The 14,341-nt window shown below is 41.4% G+C and overlaps 2 protein-coding genes across 2 annotated transcripts in view; one reads left to right on the top strand and one right to left on the bottom strand.

Annotated features, from left to right (window-relative positions):
* The window catches only part of baiap2l2b (BAR/IMD domain containing adaptor protein 2 like 2b), a 44,313-nt gene extending 32,606 nt beyond the window's left edge, over window positions 1-11,707 (top strand). The window contains exons 11-24 of the mRNA XM_030429736.1: window positions 580-751; window positions 2,871-2,946; window positions 3,861-3,947; window positions 4,869-4,930; window positions 6,498-6,569; window positions 6,905-6,994; window positions 7,101-7,232; window positions 7,951-8,055; window positions 8,607-8,709; window positions 8,879-9,086; window positions 9,239-9,304; window positions 9,512-9,857; window positions 9,938-9,981; window positions 10,526-11,707. Coding sequence (XP_030285596.1) covers window positions 580-751; window positions 2,871-2,946; window positions 3,861-3,947; window positions 4,869-4,930; window positions 6,498-6,569; window positions 6,905-6,994; window positions 7,101-7,232; window positions 7,951-8,055; window positions 8,607-8,709; window positions 8,879-9,086; window positions 9,239-9,304; window positions 9,512-9,857; window positions 9,938-9,981; window positions 10,526-10,601 — 1,639 coding nt within the window. The 3' untranslated portion in view covers window positions 10,602-11,707. The remainder of the gene's footprint in view (window positions 1-579; window positions 752-2,870; window positions 2,947-3,860; window positions 3,948-4,868; window positions 4,931-6,497; window positions 6,570-6,904; window positions 6,995-7,100; window positions 7,233-7,950; window positions 8,056-8,606; window positions 8,710-8,878; window positions 9,087-9,238; window positions 9,305-9,511; window positions 9,858-9,937; window positions 9,982-10,525) is intronic.
* Window positions 11,493-14,341, bottom strand: part of pvalb7 (parvalbumin 7) — a 39,296-nt gene continuing 36,447 nt past the window's right edge. Inside the window, exons 2-5 of the mRNA XM_030416629.1 lie at window positions 13,563-13,631; window positions 13,179-13,308; window positions 12,924-13,033; window positions 11,493-12,168 (exon numbers count right to left, since the gene is read on the bottom strand). Coding sequence (XP_030272489.1) covers window positions 12,143-12,168; window positions 12,924-13,033; window positions 13,179-13,308; window positions 13,563-13,623 — 327 coding nt within the window. The 5' untranslated portion in view covers window positions 13,624-13,631 and the 3' untranslated portion in view covers window positions 11,493-12,142. The remainder of the gene's footprint in view (window positions 12,169-12,923; window positions 13,034-13,178; window positions 13,309-13,562; window positions 13,632-14,341) is intronic.

The following is a 14,341-nucleotide window of genomic DNA, read 5'->3' as shown; positions in this document are numbered from 1 at the left end:
CTTTGTGTCGTCTGCAGTTATTGACTTTGTTGTCTTCAGTTAAATTCAGGTAGTTGGAGTAGTATTTGAATTAGCTCAGTTGACGTTAATCCACTTATGAGTTGCATTTTTTGCCTTAACTTTGTCATGAGAAAACATTCAGCCTGACTCGCCTGATGTAGACAGCAGGTGTGAGCCTGTGATCGGCCAACTATTTTAGTTTTCTCCTCCACTTCTACGATCTGTTACTGTTTTCATTATCCCTGTCTCTACTGGAACTCTTTTGATGCATCCAGGGTGTAGCGCCACCCATGATAACTGTGATAGTTTAAAGAAATATAAACAAGCCCAAGTCTTATTTCCTATGCTTTGTGTGAATAGGAACAAAATCACACACGATATGACCTTAGTATCACATAAAAGTAATCCCCCACCACTTCCTATCTTTTGCCCTCTCCTGCCACTGCACAACAAATCTACCTTCGGGTATTAATAAAGTAAACTGAACTGAAACTGAACTGATCTTTTCCATTAGTTTTTCCTCCGTAACTACACCGTGTTATCTCTCTTTCTCCCCAACTCCTCTCTATCTGGCCCCAGAATCCGCCGCACCACCTGGCTACGCCTGCGTCTGCTTTCTCTACCACAGTTTCGTCTCAGTGACGTCATGAGGGCCTCGCTCTCCCACGATCCCCTTCACAGCGTGGCTCCACTGCTGTCAGAGCCCCACCTCGCCGCCCTCGACCGGCGCTTGAAAACTGTGCTGGAGACTGTAAGTCGGTGTGAAAAGAGAGACGATGATGTCATCTTTGATGACATGGCCTCCTTGAAAGACACGGTCACACCTGCTGGGTAGGAAAGTCTGTTAACTTTGTTATGTTGATGACGACATGTCACACTTGCACATGCAAAATGTTGTTAGCAGTTACATGAATGTCGTTGTTCAAGTCTGAAGGACTTTGACAGTTTCTTGGCATAGTTCTAGTTACAGTAAAACAGGTTGTATAAAAAGAACAAAACATGAGATGGGAACCCTAAATAGCGAACAATAAACTTCCAGAAATGTTGGACTCTGCAACATACATTCACTGTAATGTAACATTGTCTTAGGGAAGGGGCAAATGGTCCTTCATATAATGGGAAGCAACAATGGAATAGATTGTTGGTTTTAAGACACTTGCATCATTTTCCCGGAAGTATTTTATTATATATAGTATAATTATTATCAAGGATAGATACAATATCAGATACAGAAGAGGTGTGTGTGTAGTAAGGGAGAGGATTTGTGACTACATGTGGGAGATGCAGGTTTTTTTGTCTTGTAACAAACAATTACATTTTAGTTTTGTTGCTTTATTTTGTCGTTCTGCGACAGTAATAATTCTCCCCAACACTAACGCAGACTGTCTGGACCTGAATCAAGCTGTTTCAAAGATGACTTACAGATAATGTCAGATGTGAACATTTTCAGTAAATTCCTAGTTGTAATGCCCGTCATGCTATAAAGAAGATTTATTCCAATAACAGTATCTCTAATATGAACAGTAAAAAGTGAAACTCTTCATTGTCCTCGTCCAAATTATTTTCACCATATGTGAAATACATTGTGCACTTTGTTCTTTTTAAATAACTTCGCTGTTGTCACATAAACATAAACTGACTGATAAATGCAATTTGGAAAATGTTGTTGTTGACACTAGAATAAGTTTAACAGTTTAACTTTATTACTTTTTAGTAATTGAAACGTTATAGATATCTGATGCTGGTGATATTAGTCAGAATTGTATTACTTAAATGATGATAACCTGTCAGGATTTCTGCTACATGAGAAATAATGAAAAGTATTTTTTAGTAAAGTGAGTGTACTGTGGTTCAACTGCAGTATAAAGTACAAAACATCAGAAGCACGCAATAAATGTTGAATTGCACCTTCTGATTCTTTAATGATGAAGTGCAGAGAAGGCGATCCTATATTGTATTCATGTACTTGGTGTGTTTACCGTGGAGATCTCAAAGATATTTGATAGGTGAATCGTATATTGACTTTGAGAAATGTTCTCATCATGTTTGAGAGCACGTGTTTCTCACAGGTTCTGGTTTAATGTATTTGCATCTAACTGTAAATGTGTAGATAACATTTACATTTTCTAAGGCAGTAGTTTGTTTGACCAGAGTTGAGGTTCCCCCCCTGAAGGTGTGAGTCTACGTCACAGCTAGTTGGGCAGCTGCTTGTCCTACTTCTCCTTTCCCTCCAGGGTTTCAATCAATAATTTACCTGGCCCGGTCATATCGATGGCACCTACTCCCTTTTCTCTTCCCCTCGCTCACTTGCTCGTTCTTTCCACCAAAACTGTTGATGACAAGCGGGTGAAAGAGCTCATTAACAAATGACAGACGAAGGGAGACAAGCAGGAAAGCACGATCATTCTGTCAGACAGGTGTTATCGGTCTTTGGGACGACAGCAGGAGCAGAAGGACTGCAGTGAAGGTGACTTTCACTGTCTGAAGACGCTGATACACAGAGATCGAGAAACGCCCGAGGAAAACTTCTTCAGAAGTCTGAATGGGAATACAGAGTCTTTACAGAAGTTTGTTCTGTCTCTGACGATCGTTGTTTTGAGGCTTTTTTGTTCTTTGAGGTTCATATTGTGTTTGAAATTGGTCGCGATGTCCGGAGCCACCAGTGACCAGCTGCACAGATCAACTTTATCTGTCTATGTGGTGAGTTTATTTTGTTGGTTTCTTTGGATTCTGTTCATGTTGTGGACACGTTGGCTGGACTGTAGTATTTCAAACTGAAGCAACTGTTGTCGAACTGTTTTCAATGGTGTGTTTGTTTGCATGTATTTCACTTTATTTGTGTGTGTGTGTGTGTGTGTGTTTTACTGTAGAACCTGATGGAGCACTTCAATCCTGGCCTGCAGAAGCTCGTCGCTTTAGGAAACAGCTATGTTAAAGCCTTCCAAGGTGAGTGACCATGTGACTGACTGGTGGGTAGATTTTGTCGTTGTTATTTTGATTCATTTTATTTTACACGTTTCATTTTTGATTGTCAGTTTACACGTACAAATATGTGAATGTTGTTGTGTAATCTCCTGTGGGAGGAGCTATAAATAAAAACTACATGCCGTAATATATAAACAAATGTTAATTATAGGGCCTAATAATGTAGGCGCTGGAGGGATTGTGCTGTTTTAGATCACAGACCTGCTGTAACAAAAGTATAAATCTGTTTCAGTTCTTATTTGTTGTGCTGAAAGTTTTTACCTAGTTTTTAACTGCACCAGCTTGTCCAGTGACTGAGCTTGTATTTGGCATTAGAGTCGCACAGTAAAGTGATATGTTGAGTATTAAGCCAAAATGAACTATATTCCTATTTATGTACAAATAAAATATGTTACATTAAGCTTATATTTCAGTCCTGATGACAAAATGAGGAACAACTTAAACATGTTTTCTTCAAACTCGAGGCATCAACGCTTGAACAGAACTTTTTGTATGTGTCACCCAGCATTTGCCTCACTAATCTTCCTTGACTACGTTTCCCCAGTCTTTATCGTGTGTTACGTTGGTAATTGGGTGAACAGCATGTATCATTAATGCGCCTCTCTGCCTGATAAAACAAGACCAGGCCGTCGGTCACAGGCCGACAAGGCAGCGTGGTAAAACTACACCCGCTGGCATGGGGCTATTCCTCGACCAAAATCACATATCACATGTCAGCGCTGCCAGGCTTGTGTTTGCAATGAACAGAGGCAGAAATGATTCGACCCAATTCGGAGTAGTTAGACTGACTTTTGTGTTACTCCAAAGCTTATCAGTTTATGATGTTTGAAAAGCTTTTAGTTCATTGTGTTTTTCTGTGCGTGGGTGCCCTGCAGCCTTAGCTGTTTGCAGTGAGGCCTACTTCAGCGCTGTGGCTAAGATGGGTGACCAGGCCCTTCACACGCTCTCATCCCGCTCTCTTGGTAAGTGTGTGTGTGTGTGATTGTGTGTGAGATTGATCACTGAGTCTTTCTATTACAGGTTTCGCCCTTAATTTATTACATCAATTCAACAGAATTGTCCTCTAGAGATGGCCAAGTGCTCTATCAATTTAATGTCAAGCCTGGTCATACTGTCGCTTTACAGATTGTAAAATACCACACACTCACTCAGTAACCGTATGATTACACCTTCCCACTGCTCCTCGTCCTCTTGTATAAATATCTGTGTGTGTGCTCATGGCTGTGTGTGTGTGCGCAGACGCCTGAGTGTATGCATGAGTGCATATTTTCCACAAGCTTCACTTTCACTCTGACCCTGGGGACGTGTGATAGCATTGTTAACGGTCATTAGCATTATGCTAGCGCATCCCTATTGAGAGTGTGTGGACTGGTACATCGGTGCTAGCACACAAGTACGCACGTGGCTCTACTAGTTTGGCTCAGTGAGAAGGTCAGGGAGCCACAGCGTGACCAGGGAGCCTATTGAGTGACAGCCTGTAAATTATAGATAGGGAAGTCTTTCAGCTGCACTCAATTCATTAGCTCAACCACAATCCATGACAATAGACAAGACCAGAGGCACCAATACTATAAAGGGCTTGGCTAACTTTCCACCAGTCCAGCTCGTTCGATCGAAACATAGATGACTTGAGTGGTGTTGAAATGTGCTAAAGTCACATATCAAATTACAGCCCCTCTTTTGTAATGGACGTAAGATTACACCAAATGAGTGATAGACTTAAACATTTACCAAAAAAACATTTTGACATGATATAACAAACAATATGACAATATACTAGCATCTTACTATTTAAAAATAGTTCAAAGCATCGTAGATTTTTTTCAATGTTTTAAACTGTGACTGCAGATATTTGATACGTGCGTTGATCTATCTTTCATCAGGGGATGTCCTGATCCAGATATCAGAAACACAGAGGAGACTCACCGCAGAGATGGAAGGAGTGGTCAGTACTTGTATTCAGTCAGTAATCATGTTATTTAATCAAAAACACAGGATCAGAAGTGCTGGTTAAATCTAAAAACAGGAAAACATTGTATAAATATGAACTACAATAAATTATTTCCCATGAGACAGGTTGATCTTGCTATGTTATTAAACCCAGTTGACTTTTAACATAATCTTATCCACCTTATTCCGAGGTCCGATACTTTGCTTGAATTATTTGCGCGACTCCCGTCTCACTGTGTTGCTTATCTGTAACCAGCATTTTTCATGGTAACAGGATGCTTAGGGATTTGTACAGTGTTTCATTTGTTAATGAAGATCCAGGTTAGCGTCTTCATCTTGCAAATACTACTAATACTTAAGTTCAGGTGAGCACCAGAAATATCACCCATACACATTTCCCCAAGTAATCTCACCAGGAATCTTGTGGATAGCATTGACACATGGTAGCAGGGTTCGTACGGGTGCTTGAAATCCTTGAAAGTGCTTGAATTTCAAAGTTGTGTTTTCAAGGTCAGAAAAGTGCTTGGATTTTAGTTTAAGTGCTTGAAAGTGCTTGACATTATAACTCTGTGTCTTGGCAACATTGGGATCAGACTGGATGGTTTTCTTATTACAAGGAGAAATAAAATCAGTGTGTGTGTGTCGTCACACACGCAGCCTGGTAGGAATAGAGAATGATGGCTGAGGAGAAGGTGAATTTGATGAAATTTGGACAGATGACACGTTCAATATTAATAAACTTTGATGAATAAGCAAAAAGCTTATAAAAGTTTATGTCAAAAAAGAAAATTACAGGGTGCTCTCAGGTCTCTCTTTGTCCCAGTGCGAGTGTACCTGAAGAACACCAAGTGGCTTCCCTTTTTTTGGATAAAACTTTGTGTTCTCCTTTAATTTCTAAAGTTTTTCCTATCATGAAACATCATTTTAGATGTTTACAGCATAATACAATGTACATAATTGTGATAAAAAGTGAAAAAAATAATCATGAGTATATGTATTCCTGTAGATATGTATTTTACCCCAGCGATAAGGTGCTGGTAAATTTTGTAAATGACCCTTAAACGTGCTTGAAAAGTGCTTGAATTTGACCTTGAAAAATGTGTACGAACCCTGTGGTAGACATTGTGTTCCTGAATATGCTAAACTGCACTGCCATAGAAAAAAAAGCAGGTTATTCAATATTTCATATTTGGAAATAGCCTTCTGAGTCCTTAATTAAGAAATCTGTGAAGGATTCTGATCTTTTGACTCTGTACAAATTAAATGACTAAAGCTGGGCTCTGCAGAAAGCTTTTGGGAGACATTTTCTTGCATTTCCCTGCTTGTTGAAAAATTCATGGTGCTACTCAAACCCTCGGGCCTGATTGCAGTTGCTTTCAGTGATGTGAATAAGAAAAAGGTGGCCTCTGATAAAATAGTTGATCTGGGGACGGGGGCGCATTTACATATAGATGCAGTCAAACGAAATAACCCGATAATGAAAAATTGTGTTTGAACAAAGGGAAGGTTTCCATAATGACTCGGCTACACCACAGGGACACGTGTTTTTCTTCCCGCTACAGTTTCGATGGTTCCAGATAGAGGTGTTGCAAGCCATGGAGAAGAATGTCAAGTTGGACGAGGAGTACATTGATGTGAGTTCACAAAAGGGAAAGTATAGTTTTTTCATTTCTACCCTTCTGAGGACGAGTGGAGTTGAGGAGAATTTTAAAGAGTTTTTTAGGTTCAGAACATGGTTTACTGTAACGATTTGGCAGCTGTTATACGAACATACTCTGTGGATGTTCTGCATTTATTGATTTTGACAGTTATTTGTGTTCTCTTCATTTTCTAAATTCATGAATATATTTGGCTCAATAGAAAGTTAAGAAAAGTAAAATAGTTTAGATCTTCGTAGCAGATGTCGGTGTGTGGAGAAATTCAAGAAAACGTTAGAGCTTCTTAAATCAAACGGTTTCCTGTGACGCAGGGGAGTCGCAGAGTGTACGAGCTGGAGGTGAGAAACCAGGCAGAAGCTTTGGAGAAACAGCTCAGACGAGGAGCCTACAGAGACTCTCTGGTAGACACTGCACTGGTTCACACGCATCCAGATCTGTGCACTCACACGGTCCGGCAGTAACACATCTGTACCATGTGTCATTTCTCATACGTGTGTGTGTTTTCAGGAGAACAGTGAGTACATGTTGTACCTGAGGCAAAGTCAGCAGGAGATTCTGAAGGAGGAGGAGAGGAGGTATCGCTTCTTAGCAGAGAAACACTGCGGCCTCACTCAGTCACTGCTCTTCCTCATAAACAAGGTATAAACACGTACGCACTTAGTGAGCTAACTTTGGGCTTGACCCCAGCTTTTTGTTTTTATGAAGTTGGCAAAATCTACATGACGATGCATTAATTACATTCAGCCTACTGGTTGATGGACATTCATCGTTGTATACATCAGAGAACAGAATTCTGAAAAGAAAATCTGAATTTTCACAGTAAAAGATATCGTTTGCAGTTATGCAACTTTTACTTCCTTTACAGATAGTTCAGAGTGTAAATAAACAGTACAGCATGTTTATAATAACATGATTGTGACATATCAAAGGGCAGTTGTGACCCAAAGGTTAGAGAAGTAAGCTTATGACCAGAGTGTCACTATAAATCTGTGTGGGGGAAGTGAAAGGCAGCACTTACCCCTCCCTCATTACCACCTCTGTGGTGCCCTTGAGCAAGGCCCTTATCTCCAATGCTCAGTGGACAGCAGATCAGATTGTGATTGCTGAGCAGCTTCAAGGTATGAATGCGTGTATTTGTGTGAATGTGATCGCGGCATTCATGAAAAATAGAGCGTGCTCTCAGCAAAACACCAATACATAAATAAAAAAAACCAAAAAAAACAAAACAGGTGAAGGTGAAGGTGTTGGTTGCTTTATGAAATTCATGTCCCAGCATCCACTGTCTTAGTCACTGTTCATTTTGTTGCTGATCAATTTGAGATTTAATGAGGTGCTCGTGTCTCCATCCTGTTTTCAGACGGGTGCGTCTCTTCAGCAAAAGGCAGATGGATGGAAGGAGAAAGTGAACGACACCAGAGGGTCCAGACCTCGAACTCCCACTCACGTGGACCAAGACGCGCAGGTACAGACGCATCACGTGGTTTCGTCAATTATCTTGATCCAACGTGAGGATTACACTCAGTCGATCAGCACATCTTGCGTTGTGTTGAAAAGACCATGAATTATCAAATAGGGGCCTCGAGCCCTCGTTTGATCCGTATTCTGCTTTATTAAATTTTAGTAAGAAGAATTCCCTTTGATGAGCTTTGGCATCCCTGTGATTCTCACTTTGTTCACTGTGTTCAAAGGCTTTTATTATTCCGTCATGGATATTGGATGTTATCAAATGCTCCAGCTCAGCCATAAATTCTTTATATACCAAGATAATAATGCTTAGTTTTCACTGACACTGTTAGATAGCTATTAATTTACCCATATATTTATTATTGATGTTGTAGTGGTGTTGAATTGCATCATATCGAGAGATGTTTGCATGATATTAGATATTCTTTGCATACGTGTTTGTATATGGTCGCACAGCCGCACTAAACTGAAGCTTCGATAGAATGACGAATAAATATTAATTGCGTGGGAACAGCAGCTAGTTTACCTGTGTGTGTTGTTTCTGACCAGCTGCGGGGTTCAGTGAGCTCCCTGCTGCAGACTGTAGCCAGAGATGAAGACATGTCCTGGGCCAGGAGGGAGCAGCAGGCGCTGGGCAGAGTGCCCTCTAGAGGTGAGAGGGTGACTGTACTCGAATGTGATAACAGTCTGACAACCAGTGAAGCCAAACAAAATCACCAGTATTTTCCTCAGCAACATTCCATAAAAATAGATACTGCTCAGTACATTTGTTTCATGTTAATTAACATATTCTTTGTGCCGTCTGTTCTCCCCCCCTCCAGCACCGTCTCCCCTCCCCAGCCGTTCTCGCTCCAGCTCCGTGGGGGAATCTCTGGGTCTGGGTGGAGGGAGAGCCATGAGAGCCCTGGTGTCTCACCCCTCCTCCTCCAACCCCAAACTGCTGCCTTTCAACAGGGGAGAGACCGTCACCGTGCTGGTCCAAGAGCCACGTAACGGCTGGCTGTATGGACGCACTGACAGCAGCCTGCGGTGGGTAGCTGCGAAAGGAGGAGAATGTGCTTTTAAGCAGTTTTTCCTTGATACTTAATCTATTTGAATGCTTTTTATGACTGTCAGCATCCAGAAGGAAATGCAGGAAATGTCTTCCGTTTCCTTATATGTATCTGTCTTGTCTCTTTCAGTCAGGGCTGGTTCCCTGCTGCGTATGTGGCCCCTATCGAGGATTTCTCCAACACTTTAGCAACAAGGTAGGGACATGTTGACCCCCAGCATTTAAAGAGCTCCCCACCTGGAAAAGTAGACTTACTTCTGTATATTGGTCAGCATAAGACATGCTAGATGTTATTCAAGCAAGAGACCAAAGGTATTAGACTTTTGCAGGACTCTTGTATTGCACAGGATGATTGTATTAATGCCTAAAATCTCTAAACGATCCAATATGTGACCCCTTCCAGTGGTGGTTCTCTAAGAAGCCACAGTATGAACAATCTGCTGGACCCCACTGACACTTACACCGACCAATCAGAGAACAAAAGCTACGGAGATGTCCCGCCGCCAGCCACACCCAACCGCAGAGCCTCTGTAGACTTCCGGCCGGTCTCTCCTCTCCCCGAGAAGAAGCTGGAGCCAGTCGTGGAGTCGAAGCCCGGCCAGACGAAGAGCTACAATGAACACCTGCCTCCGCCTCCTCCCCCACCGCCGCCTCCACCCTCAAATCAAAATCTTAGAAGGGGCTCTGTAGATTTTCGACCGATCTCTCCCCTCCCTGAGAGGAAGGGTGAATCAGCATCTGATGTCCAGGTAGGTTTCATTCTGAATAAATTCAGACGGCATAAAGGTCTGTTCCATTTAAAGTAATCCAACTTCGCTTCTTTTCTCAGGCATTATCACCTCATGGGCCTCCTGAAAATCCACTGTTTCCCAGGTAATTGTCTAAGATTGTATGACTTTATAGAAAGATGAGTTTGTATTCCTTGTTGAATTCCAGTACCCTTTTCACATATTTCTAACGGGACATGCTCCAAATCATAAATCATGTTCTGTCATGCTATTTATCATCATCGGTTTTGATGTGAGTTGCCGAGTTTTTTGAGACATCGGCTGTAGAGATGTCTTGATGGCTTGTGGTGATCCAGAAATCATGTCCTGCTTACTCAAGATAATCCACAGGCCTTTTGTGAGCTGTTTCATAGAAAGAGGTGTGCAACCACTCGTTGGCGAGACATCCCTATGGCTGATAACTACAAAGGATCTCACATCTAGACAAAAATAGGTTGAACACTAATTCCCAACCCAAATTTTTAAACCAATAATCCATAGTCAAACCTCTGAAACCTTCTTCTGGTTGTGGTCTGCTGTAAGTTTCCTGACCTGGAGTGTGTGCAGGTGTGTGTATCTGTTAACTTGTGTTGACAGAGGTTGAGCATGTCAGGTATTCTGTTACATTTTTCGCCATCCTCTCGTTTCAGAGGCACAAACCCGTTCGCCACCGTAAAGCTTCGCCCCACGACGACCAATGACAGATCTTCTCCTCGGATCCTCTGATCCTTCTGCACCCAGATCTGCCGGATCAGGTTGTGGAGGCGGGATATACCTTTTTGTTCGAGGAAAATGTAATCACAGCTCTGAAATGTGACGGCGTTGAGCTGGAGGGGCAGAGGAAGGTTAGGTGGGCTTTTTGTACAGTGTTAGATTAAGTGAAGTATTTCTCATAACAAATGCAAAAGTGATGCTGTAGTACATCTCAATACTTTAATATCAAAACAAATGTTATCAGCTCTTTGTACAGTTTAGGAGTTTTTATAGATAGGCCTGTTTGTTTCTTATAGTAGAGATATCAAAGGATTATTCACACATTTATGGAAATATGCTCATTTGCTTTCTTGCCAAGAGTTGGATTAGAAGATCAATAACACTCTTTTACATATCTGCAGCATGTTGGTTTAGCATAAAGACTAGAAACAGGAGTAAACAGTTCGCCTGTGTCCGCCAAGAGTTAACAAAATCCACCCACCAGCACATTCGCTATAAAAATAACAAGATTCCTTCCATTCCTTTATCAAGGCTTTATGCTAAGCTACGCTACTTGGCTGCTTCCTGCAACAACACATTTGTTATTGATCCTCGTCTGATTCTAGGCGAGCAAAATGGACAGCCATATTTTTCCAAATGTCAAACTATTCCTTTAAGCTGTTGATAGCTTGTGATTATTTTGTTAGCAAATGTGTCCCAAATAGGATTTTTTTGGTTCACGTGAAATATAGGATGTCTGACATGACACTGATAGCTTTCCTTGAAAGCCACGCGTTCCCAACTAGCGTTTGTAAATTTGTAATCCTCTTCACCCTCCTGTGACTGACATGTTTTGAAATGTGTTGTTGTTTTGTGAGTTTTAACATTTTGTGTCTGTTGTGAGCAAAATAAGTAAAGAGACAGTTATTACTCAAGTTTTCTTTATTATCATTTCTTTTCTCTCTTCACAGCTCGTCTTATATATCATTTTTATCTACTACATCATCTGATCAGAGGCAGGGAGTGAGGAGGAGGAGATAGAGGAGGTGAGGCGAGGCGAGGTGAGGCGAGGTGAGGCGAGGTGAGGGAAGGTGGATGAGGAAGAGGAGTGGGAGGAAAAGTGCACTGATGTGTCAACATCTAGAAGTAAAACCAATCGGACAAAATGCACAACCTGAAATACACAAAAGAAGGAAATAAAGATTTAAGAAGTCTTCATAACATCTACACCATCTACAGCACTAGTACCACCTGTTTTGAGACCACAAACTATCTTCATGAAATCATTTTAGAATGATCCTGAAACCCATACAGCATGTGCGATTAAATATATATATATAAAAAAAATGACAAAATTAAAAATGAAACCGATGCCTGTATGTTCCTCCTCACGCTGACTCCCTGTTGGCCTGCGTCTGCAGTGTTTCGTAGCGAGCAGGCCTCGTCGGACTCCATGTGTGGGGTCCCCAGGAAGCTGAGAGGAGTTTGAGGGTTGCAGTTACAAAATATGAATGCAGGGATGAAGAGGAAGAGGAGGAAGAAGAAGAAGAAGAGGGGGAATGTTCAGCTGACTCCTACTCATGCACCAAGACCTCGAACTCTGAAAGAAAGAATGAAAACGTTTGCACAGGTAATTAGGCTTCCGCTGACATACAGCTTATAGGCGAGGCTGGCAATGAAAAGACCAACATTTAATTGATTCTACTAAGGGTTTTCTGTGTAACCATAGCTTGATCTGTCTCATCCCTTTGAGCCAAAGAACGTCAAATTCTTCCCCAAGAATGTTTCCGTAAATACTCACTAAAGCTCCCAAGAGACAACGTTTGGTAACTCTGTTCTTCGTATCTTCGTATCAAACTAAAAGGCTCATTTTAAGGTAATGAAAACAGATCAATTCTCAGTTTCGGGCGATTACACACCAATGAAAACACAAGTATGAATATTATATTCCTTATCTGCCAAAAGATCCCTCTAAATCCAACACACTGGAATTTAAACACATCAGTGAGCAACGCATTGTAGTTTATTTTCAGTCGATACTGCATTCACACCCTGCTGCTCTCTAAACGGCCAGATATGGATTTATTCACTCCCAGCTGTTTAAAGGAATGCTTCAGCCTTGTTTTGAAAATTAAACCAGATATCTAGATATCTGTTTTTAAAGACTTATGTAAAGTGGAACAGATGGCTTGGGGCAAAAGAGTCAAAAACTGATGAAAACAGATTTGTGCATTGTTAATAAGATAATAAAAAGTTTAACTGAGTAGTGTTTCCGGTGCCGAGTAGACCTTCCCTAACCCCTACTTTTCTTTTTTTTGTCATCATAAACTTCATTGCGTTCCTCCGTTCTCTCACCGTCAATCCCGATCTTGCCATCTCCGTCTTTGTCTGCGGCTTTGAGGAATGCTCTTGTCTCGTCGTCAGTCAGATCTCTGCCCTCCTGGGAAAAGCCCTTCAGTACATACCTGAGGAAAGAACAATGTGTTGCAGAGAAGCGTCACTGTAGGACAGTGTTGATGAGTTAATGAACACATGACATGGGCTTCCTACAGTATGCACTCTATCATCCACGCCTGGCCTCCTTTCTGTGTGTTTTTGTGCGTTCCTCACTTGAGTTCTTCCTCCTCTATGAAGCCGCTACCGTCCACGTCCAGAACCTTGAAGACCCTCTTGACGTTTTCAGCTGTCATGGCCTTCAATCCCACCATCTCGAAGAACTTTTTGGGGTCGAATGTTTCTGCTACAAACGGCAAGACAGAATCAATCGAACGATGCAAACATTTACCTAAATGTCTACCAGAAATCTATCAGTTATTCAATAACTGTGGATTTAAATTAGTAGCACAGACAGTTTGCAACATACTGGTTTGAAAAAAAAAATGTTTACATTTGTGTGCATTTACTGTATCTGTCAGTATCCAAAACTAACTTTTGGAACTTGTGTTTGTCTGTTTCTGCTGAGAATACCACATGCACTGGGCGACTGTTACGGACCTGCAAAGGCATCAAGAGCTTTCTTGATCTCCTCAGCTTTCAACAGATCTGTCATCGACATTTTGTCAGCTGCAGAGAGGGAAAGAGAGGGAGAGGACAGAGGATAGAAAAAGGTGCAGAGTTAGAAATGAAAGAATACTATTTTAAACAGTTCAGTGCAGACAACAGCCAGAGCGGAACTACAAACAGTGGAGGGTTTGATACAAAAGCTAACAGCCAAATCTGATCTGTTACGAGTGGATCTGATCTGAGAACTTGATGGCTGTTAAGAGATACTTAAAGACTGGTTGATATGAGATGCATATACACAAACATGCTCAGTCTGGTGGGTTTGACTTCATTTAAAAGACGACCTCAGTGAAACAACAAGGCACATCTCTCAAGGCCATAGTTAAGTATATAAGACGCCGGCATAAATACAGTCTAGCAAAGGGACAAATCTATATACCTCAATGTTACACATACAAACACAACCACATTATCCAACCGTTCACCTTTTACACGCATACTTGACTCACACAAACTCACAAATCATACATTTCTTTAATAACTTGAACCCTCTACTCCTCTAAAACAGTATCTATTTGTAATCACAGTTTCTTTTTGCCACGTTGCATCACACAATGCAGTGTCTCACTCATACGTTAAACATGTTGGCACTCGCACATCTGACTTGAGGATTGCACCACTTGTTTTTTGGGCTGTTACGGGTCCTTGCTTCCAAATTACAAGCAGGGAAATACAGTTTTTAGACAGACATTAGACATTTGACTGCACTT

This window comes from Sparus aurata, chromosome 1 (assembly GCF_900880675.1).
Source record: "Sparus aurata chromosome 1, fSpaAur1.1, whole genome shotgun sequence".
Taxonomy (NCBI): Eukaryota; Metazoa; Chordata; class Actinopteri; order Spariformes; family Sparidae; genus Sparus; species Sparus aurata.
Note: the sequence above shows the minus strand (reverse complement) of the source record. Positions and strands in the feature narration are given on the sequence as shown.